Source organism: Pristiophorus japonicus, chromosome 27 (genome assembly GCF_044704955.1).
Source record: "Pristiophorus japonicus isolate sPriJap1 chromosome 27, sPriJap1.hap1, whole genome shotgun sequence".
NCBI lineage: Eukaryota > Metazoa > Chordata > Chondrichthyes > Pristiophoridae > Pristiophorus > Pristiophorus japonicus.
In genome coordinates, this window is record NC_092003.1 from 13,083,451 (window position 1) to 13,092,927 (window position 9,477).

At 43.4% G+C, this 9,477-nt stretch overlaps 1 protein-coding gene across 1 annotated transcript; it reads right to left on the minus strand.

The window, feature by feature from the left end:
* Window positions 1-1,203: 1,203 nt before the first annotated feature.
* Window positions 1,204-6,766, minus strand: LOC139239353 (probable G-protein coupled receptor 139). Its single transcript, XM_070868030.1, has 2 exons — window positions 6,691-6,766; window positions 1,204-2,105 (listed from the first exon to the last, which is right to left on the minus strand). The coding sequence occupies exons 1-2, from the start codon at window positions 6,764-6,766 to the stop codon at window positions 1,204-1,206; spliced, it is 978 nt and encodes a 325-aa protein (XP_070724131.1).
* Between the last annotated feature and the right edge of the window lie 2,711 nt (window positions 6,767-9,477).

Genomic DNA, 9,477 nt, shown 5'->3' on the forward strand with positions numbered 1-9,477 from the left:
CTCTGTATCTACGCTATCGAATCATTTCTACGTTTTAAACACCTTTATCAAATCATCCCTCAATTTGCTTCTTAATACATAACTAATTATCGAGAAGTGAAACATTATTTGTAGAAAGGATTGTGAGTCTGTGGAGTGCACATGTCCAGAGAATCAGATTTAATACCAGGATTAAATCTAAAGAATTAGGACAATGCAATAGAACAGTGTAGCGATTTGGATAAAAATACGCAGAATGACAGGAAGGAACAGCAAGCTTAATGGTAGCAGTGCAGGAGAGAATAAGGTACAAGTAGGAAATAATGGCAACAAAACTAAAGTAAAGGCTCTCTGTATGAATGCATGTTGCATTCGTAATAGGAGTAGGACAAAGGCCACCGAACAGTAGCTGTACTGCTGGACAGAATTTTAATCAATAAATAGGAGGAGCGTGTAGCAAAGGTAATACAATAATCGTGGGAGAATTCTAACATATCTAACTCCCTCTTGAATATATCCAATGAACTGGCATCAACAACTCTCTGCGATAGAGAATACCACAGGTTAACAGCTCTCTGAATGAAGAAGTTGTTCCGTCCTAAATGGCCTACCCCTTATCCTTACACTGTGTCCCTTGGTTCTGGACTTCCCCAACATCGGGAACATTCTTCCTGCATCTAACCTGTCCAGTCCCATCAGAATTTTTTAATGTTTCGATGAGATCCCCTCTCATTTTTCTAAATTCCAGTGAGTATAAGCCGAGCCGATCCATTCTTTCCTCATATGTCAGTCCTGCCATCCTGGGAATCAGTCTAGTGAACCTTCGCTGCACTCCCTCAATAGCAAGCACGTCCTTCCTCAGATTAGGAGACCAAAACTGCACACAATACACAATACTCAAGATGTGGTCTCACCAAGGCCCTGTACAACTGCAGCAGACTGTAATACAGACTGTCTCCCCCAACCCCACATAGGCTGTGGGAAAAACTGTCTCCCCTTCAACCCCCATTCAGACTGTGGGACAATCTGTCTCCCCCACCCCCACACAGACTGTAGGAAAACCTGTCCCCTGTCTCGCCACAATGTTTAGACAAAATATTTGTGTTGTTTTATAGAGGTCCGCAATGTTTTTCTCGCACAGGAGTAAGGCTGAGTAGCAACAGTTTGAGATCCATGAGCTTTCGGGCTAGAATGAGTTCCGATGACACAAGTGTTCAGATGTTTCTATTTTTTAATTAATTTAACAATTACATTGAGTGGGTATTGCGTCGTTTTCTTCAGCTCCTCTCTGAATTTCGCCTGAGTAATGACATAGATACATGTGTTTGTGCAGGAACTGAGAAGCTGTAGCATGACTCCAGTCCTTTCAGCGATGTATAGAGGGTCGTGCGTGGAATAATCATAAGTGTTTGTAATTCGCTGATATGTGTAAAACATAATTTCAGTCAGCCACAACAGTATGAAAGTGCCGGATATACTGAAGAGTAAAACGATGGATTTCCTCCGGTTCTCCATCTCTGGATCCTGCTGATGTTCTCCATTGCTGTGATCGCGGAGTCCCCTGCGGACTCTGCTGGCCACTAAAATGTGCCTGGCTGTGAGGACATTGAACAGCAAAACAAAACCGAAAGGGAGGCACGGGGTTACAATATAAAACGTTAATTCAAATGCTGCCCACGCGGGGGAGATATAAAAGATGGGTTTTCTCGTGCAGCCCCAAGGCACAGTTCCAATGATAAGCTGCGGTTGATATGTAAAGTACCAGGGTACAGATTTGAAACAGCCCAGCACACACACTGTTCCTATAACCACAGCTGCCGTTCTCTCGCTGCAATAACTCGTTCTCAGCTTCTGACAGCAAATGGCCACAAATCGATCGACGGTGAAAGCAACTGTGAGCCAGACAGAAATCACGGTTGTTGCAAAAACCAACACAATATTCAGAGAACAGACGTAATGAATGGAGAGGACAGAACGTGGGAAGAAAAGGTCTGCTAATCGCCACATCAGCACCTCGGTGACGAGGACCAGGAGATCTGCCGCTGCCATGGCCACCATATATCGGCTGATACATTTGGAGAGGCCGCACTTTCCTCGAGAAAGGACGAAAATCGCCATCACATTAACTGCAAGAAAACGACATCATCAGATTAGTGGGATGGTGTGCGGAATTAAGAGCACAGTTCTTCCATCGAATAGAGAAAACTGACTCCTTTATGGCACAGGTCCTTTCACAACTCCTGACAATGAGATCTCCAGCACATTTCTGCCGATCTGACCAGAATCCCCGACCCGGCCATTAAAGGGAGACTGAGATGCTTATCCCGACAGTGAAAGGTGCGATCCCAATAGGGAATGAGGAGGGGGAAAGGGCCAATGCAGACTGGGCTAGAGCTGTGACGACTGCAGACAGGAGGGGCTGAGAGAATCAATAGGCAGAGGCGTGTGAGGTCCAATCCAGACAAAGGAAGGGCCAAAGATTGCTGCAGTCAGATGAGGGGGACATCCAATCCAGGTACGGGGAGGGTGAGGGACGAATGGAGACAGAGGAGGGTAGATTCAATGCAGACCTGTCTAGTTTGGCGGTGACTAATACAAATAGTGTAAGGCTGGGGGTCCAAATCAAACCAGGGAAGTGTGCCAGACAAATAGAGATAGAGGAGGGTGGGGGTACCATGCAGCTCCTGGAAGAAAGTGGACCAATGCAGTCAGTGGAGCTTTGGGGCTATTGCAGACAGTAAGGGCTAGGGGTCCAATGCCTAAAATAAAGTGGCCGGTCCAATGCAAACAGTGAAGAGAGAGGTTCCAATTCAAGCAGCGAAGTTTGAGGGTCCAATGCAAACAGTGAAGGGTGAGGGTCCAATGGAGTGAGTGAAGGGTGAGGGTCAAATGCATACACTGAATGTTGAGGGTCCAATGCATACACTGAATGTTGAGGGTCCAATGCATACACTGAATGTTGAGCGTCCAATGGAGACAGTGTATGTTGAGAGTCCAATGGATACAGTAGATGTTGAGGGTCCAATGCCGACAGTGGATGGTGAGGGTCCAACAGAATCAGCTCAATCATTGAAGCAATCAGTAATGCAAAACTCAGCTCACACACGGAGCTGAGGAAAGTTCAGCCAAGACTCAGCGCCCTCCCAGGCTCGGTCTTGTGCTTGGTTTTATTATTGAAAATCAATTTTGCATCAACAAAAATAACATTGATATAATGGCATATCATTTAATTTCAAACCGGTCTGCAGACATAATGTGCTTCTATTCCAAGTATAAACACCTAGAGAGCAGTTACTCCGAGGACTACCGAGCAATGGTAGAAATTGATCGCTGGCTGCAATAGTTAAACTGCTGGTCAATGAATAATGAGGAACTCTATCAAAGGTTGTAAAGTGCACTGTCATGTAGCTACTGAAATTAATTTGTTGCGTGCAGAACAGTTATTGATGCGTAGTACAATACAAAACAGCCCAAAAAAAAGCCTGCAGCACAGATGTGGAAACTTACTCTGGATCAGTGCTCAGTCTGGGCAGGAGAATATAACCTGGTCCACAGAGAATCAATACATGTCGAATACCGTTCCTTTCCTGAAGTTCCAGGGACTATAATCGGCTAACACTGCTCCTATCATGGAGATTAACGAGGCAGTAATCTGTGAACACCACTCATTTAATACTCGCTTGGAGAAGCATACGCGAGGAAGAGACTGTCATTGACAATTCGTTAAATGCAAATTCTCTCTGACTAACCTGATTCAGTTATTTGATGAAGTGGCAGAGAGCAGAGACAGAAATCCGCGAATGCTCACTTATCCTATAGTTCCATAGACAATAATCTGCTCAGAAAGCTCCTGTCCTGCAAATCTGGAGTCAATTATCAGTTTGACATTTATCCTATCTTCTTGATCCAGAGACAGTAATTACAGCCTTGGCCCAAACATGAACAAAAGAGCTATTTTCCAGAGGTATGGTGCGAGTGAGTGTCCTTGACATCAAAGCAGCATTTGACCAAGGAACCCAAGTAAAACTTAAGGCGCTGGAAATTAGTGTGGAAACTGTCCGCTGGCTGGAGTCAACCGAGCACAAAGAAAGATGGTCGCGATTGTTGGAGGTCCATCATCACACTCCCAGGACAACGCAGCAGGAGTTCCTCGGGGCAGTGTCCAAGGCCCTACCATCTTCAGCTGCTTCATCAATGAGCCTCCCTCCATCATAAGGTCAGAAGCGGGGAAGTTTGCTGATGACTGTACAGTGTTCAGTTCCATTTCCAACACCTCAGCCCATGTCCGTATGCACCAAGACCTGGGCGACATTCAGCCTAGGACTGTAAAGTGGCAAATGACATTTGTGTCACAGAAGTGCCAGGCAATACCTATCTCCAACAAGAGAAAGGATAGCCAACACTCCTTGACTGTCAGCGTCATTACCATCACTGAATTAATCACCATCAACATCCAGCGAGGTCTCTGTTGACCAGAAACTTAACTGGACCAGCTACATACCGACTGTGGGCACAGGAACAGTCAACATTCAAGGAGCTCAGCACTATCCAGGACAAAGCTTGAATGCCTCATGGGCCACTTCCTTAAACATTTAGTCCCTCCACCTCCGGCTCACCGTGGCTGCTGTCTGTACCACCGACAAGCTGCACTAAACACTGCACAAAGGCTTCTTCGAGAGCACCTCCCAAACCTGCGACCTCTGCCAAATGGAAAGACAAGGAAAGCAGGTGCATGGGAAAACCGCTCCAAACACACAACATCCTGACTTGTATATATTGCCATTGTTCATTTTCGCTGGGTCAAAATCGTGGATCTCCCATGGTAAAAGCACTGTGGAACTTTGTTCCCCACACAGTATCTGGGACTTCGAAACGACGGCTCACCACCACCTTCTCAAAAGAAATTAGGAATGGGAAATAAATCCGGCCTCGTCAACGACACCCACAACCCATGATCGAAAAATAACTCTGCTCACACTGCTCTCCTATTCTGGAAAAGCAGGGACACTAATCAGCTAATACTGTTCCTATCCTGGAGATTAAGATTCAATAATCAACTAACATTGTTCCCAGACTGGAAATCCAGAAACAATAATCCACTGTCACTGGTCCTATCCTGGAGATACAGAGACAATAATCCACTGTCACTGGTCCTATCCTGGAGTTACAGAGACAATAATCCACTGTCACTGGTCCTATCCTGGAGATACAGAAACAATAATCCACTGACACTGGTCCTATCCTGGAGATACAGAGACAATAATCCACTGACACTGGTCCTATTCTGGAGATACAGAGACAATAATCCACTGTCACTGGTCCTATCCTGGAGTTACAGAGACAATAATCCACTGACACTGGTCCTATCCTGGAGATACAGAGACAATAATCCACTGACATTGGTCCTATCCTGGAGTTACAGAGACAATAATCCACTGTCACTGGTCCTATCCTGGAGATACAGAGACAATAATCGACTGTCACTGGTCCTATCCTGGAGATACAGAAACAATAATCCACTGACACTGATCCTATCCTGGAGATACAGACACAATAATCCACTGTCACTGGTCCTATCCTGGAAATACAGAGACAATAATCCACTGTCACTGGTCCTATCCTGGAGATACAGAGACAATAATCCACTGTCACTGGTCCTATCCTGGAGATACAGAGACAATAATCCACTGACACTGGTCCTATCCTGGAGTTACAGAGACAATAATCCACTGACACTGGTCCTATCCTGGAGATACAGAAACAATAATCCACTGTCACTGCTCCTATCCTGGAGTTACAGAGACAGTTATCAATAAAGTTTCAATTATGAAATTGGCTGAAATAAATAATGAAATGCTACACTTCGTTCATTAAATGATTGGGCTGGATTTCGCTCTCAGTGGCGAATGTTACTCTTGTATTTGCCCAGGAATTGTCTTTATGGTTTTCCATTGGAATTGGCTGTACATTAGAAAGCCGAAAGCGCAGCTCCCTCAACAAAGTATCTTGGAACTGCATGAGTAGGTCAAGCAACTTTGCATCCAGGTCACAAATCAGACTGAAGAATCGTTCCGGAGCAGAGCAGAATCTGAACCTGGATGTGTCAGTTAGATTATTGAATTCAATGTCAATACAGAAAGTGAAATAAAGTGAGGGAAATAAAGATTGGATTAAGAGTGAGACTAAAGAGGTAAAAATAAAAAGTAAAGCAAATTAATACTTTATTAATCTATTTATATCTGCAATATTAATTCAAATCTGAAGGAACGTGAGTCCACACTTCTAAAAGCTAATTTTCTGGGTGGAATTGTGTTTCACTTAATTAAGGCTAAAAACGCATTAAAAGAGTATTTGCACTAGAATGGACACGCCCAAAACTTTTCTGGCGAGTTTAATACGCATGTAAGTACAGCAACTTGATGCCATTAAGAAATCAGTTGCTGAAGAAGTCGTGACGCTTTCGGGAGGAACATCGCATCTCGCAAAGTAGCTTCCGGAATTCTGCGTATAACTGCGCATGTGCTATAGACAGAAGTTGCAGTCCAATTTCGACGTAACTAGTGGCGAGTGCTGTTTCTGAAGAAAAACCAGCAGTCAATTAAGAAGCGCCTGTATGAGAAACCACAGAAAGAAAGTTTGCTCCATCAACAAGCAATTACCATGAGCAGCATACCGATCAAGGCCATTAATTAGTAATTGGCTACAACCTACCGACAACTCCAAAAGCAGCAAGAATTGGATAGTAAATGCTTTCTATAAGGCGAACTGGAATAAAATCTTGACCCATTTTCTGTTCCAATCGACAATGTGTTCTGGTTTGAAGCAGGAACTCTCACTGCCGCATTCACTGTGAAGTTACATTGAGAGCAGCCCCAATTTATACAGAGAGATACCTCCGCTGAGACACTGCTCATTAGTATCAGCCACGAAGCGCAGCGATTGAAGGCAACAACTGCTCCCGTGAGATATATTGTGCAACAGAAAAGATTGAACATATTACAGCCAGACACTCCTACTTGTTGTTAAATTGCAATCACTTAAATAATCACATTCTAGAAATGACTTTTGATGTTAAAACTCAACGCTTCACACGGGATCAGGACATATTCCAAGGCTGGCATTAAATAAGATCATAAGAAATAGGAGCAGGAGAAGGCCATACGGCCCCTCGAGCCTGCTCCACCATTCAATACGAACATGGCTGATCCGATCATGGACTCAGTTCCACTTCCCTGCACACTCTCCACAATCCATTATTCCCCTATTATTGAAGAAACTGTTTATTTCTATCTTAAATTTATTCAATGTCCCAGCTTCCAATGCTCTCTGAGGCAGCGAATTCCACAGATCCACAATCCTCTGATACGAAATTTTCCTCATCTCAGTTTTAAATGGGCGGCCCCTTATTCTAAGTTCATGTCCCTAGTTCTAATCTCCCCCTTCAGTGGAAACATCCTCTCTGCATCCGCCCTGTCAAGCCCCCTCATAATCTTACACGTTTCTGAATTCCAATGAGTAGAGGCCCAATCTACTCAACCTTTCCTCATAAGTCAAGCCTCTTATCTATGGATTCAACCTAGTTAATCTTCTCTGAACTGTCTCCAAAGCAAGTATATTCTTTCATAAATATGGCAATCAAAACTGCATGCAGTGTTCCAGTTGTGGCCTCACCAATGCCCTGTATAACTGTAGCAAGACTTCCCTGCTTTTATACTACATCCCCTTTGCAATAAAGGCCAAGATTCCATTGGCCTTCCTGATCACTTGCTGTACCTGCAAACTAAACTTTTGTGTTTCATGCACAAGTACCCCCAGGTACCGCTGCAATGCGGCACTTTGTAATCTTTCTCCACTTAAATAAGTTTTTCTGCCAAAGTTCATGGCCACACATTTTCTAACATAATACTCCATCTGCTTAATTTTTGCCCACTCACTTAACCTGTCTATGTCCTTTTGCAGATTTGTTTTCCTTGCATCTTTGTATCATCTGCAAATTTTGCTATGTTACACTCAGTTCCTTCTTCCAACTCGTTTATATAAATTGTAAATAGCTGGGCTCCCAGCACTGAGCTCCCAGCTGTGGCACCCCACTAGTTACTGATTGTCAACCGGAGAATGAACCACTTATCCCGACTCCCTGTTTTCTGTTCGTTAGCCAATCCTCTATCCATGCTAATATATTACCCCCAACCCCGTGAACCTTTATCTTGTGCAGTAACCTTTTGTGTGGCACCTTGTCAAATTCCTTCTGAAGATACAAATACACCATATCCACTGGTTCCACTTTATCCACCCTGCCTTACATTTGCAGTTTTCCAATCTGCTGGGATATCCCCAGATTCGAGGGAATTTTGGTAAATTACTACCAATGCATCCACAATCCCTGCTGACACTTCGCCTAAGACACTCGGATGCAAGCCATCAGGTCCATAGGATTTATCTGCCTTTAATCCCATTATCTTACTAAGTACCACCTTCTTAGTGATTATGATTGTGTTAAGTTCCTACCCCCCTCCCCATAGCCCCTTGACAATCAACTGTTAGAATATTGTTAGTGGCCTCTACCATAAAGAGTGACATAAAATATTTGTTCAGTGTTTCTGCCACCTCCATGATCCCCATTACTAATTCCCCGGTCTCATCCTCTAAGGGACCAACATTTACTTTAGCCACACTTTCCTTGTTATATACCTATAAAAACTTTCGCTATCTTTTTTTATATTTCGTGCTAGTTTACTTTCGTAGACTATCTTCCTTTTCTTAATCATTATGTTAGTCATTCTTTCCTGGCTTTTAAACAATTACCAATCTTCTGTCCTCCCACTAGTTTTGGCCACTTTGTCTACCTTTGTTTTTAATTGGATACCCTCCTTTATTTCTTTAGTTAGCCACGGATGTCTATCTTTTCTTACACTCTTTCCTCCTCACTGGAATAAATTTTCTTGAGAGTTGTGAAATATCTCCTTAATGGTATACGACTGTTCATCAATCGTCCTAAACTTTACTCTTTTTCCCAGTCCCCTTCCCCAACTCTGCCTTCATACATTCATAGTTTCCTTTATTTAAGCTTGGTATGCTGGTTATAGATACAATTTTCTCACCCTCCATCTGAATTTGAAATTCAACCATGCTATGATCACTCATTCCAAGTGGATCCTTTACTAGGAGATTGTTTATTAATCTTGTCTCATTACACATGACCAGATCTAAGAGATGTGTTTTATATGCATTAAGACTTCTTTCAATACAGACAGGGAGGTCTCCCCAGTAATATCTCACAAAGTAATTAAATGATGTACCCAGGCAGGTAACGGGCTTCATTTGAAAGTTTTTATAGGTAACTTGAAGTGCCTGGAAATAATTAAGAGTGGTTTCTGCTTGAGTAGAGATGTGCTCTGTAAATCTGGCCACCTTGCTAATGTGTCGTTTCAGAGCCTCAGTATTTACAGAGCTGCACCAAGATCACAAATTTAGGCGTTGGCCAGAGAATTCTTTCTG

Coding starts and splice junctions, on each gene's coding strand:
- LOC139239353 (XM_070868030.1), bottom strand. CDS start 6,766: ATGGGTCAAGATTTTATTCCAGTTCGCCTTATAGAAAGCATTTACTAT. Junction 2,106..6,690: donor TGCTGCTTTTGGAGTTGTCG/GTAGGTTGTAGC, acceptor GTTTTCTTGCAG/TTAATGTGATGGCGATTTTC.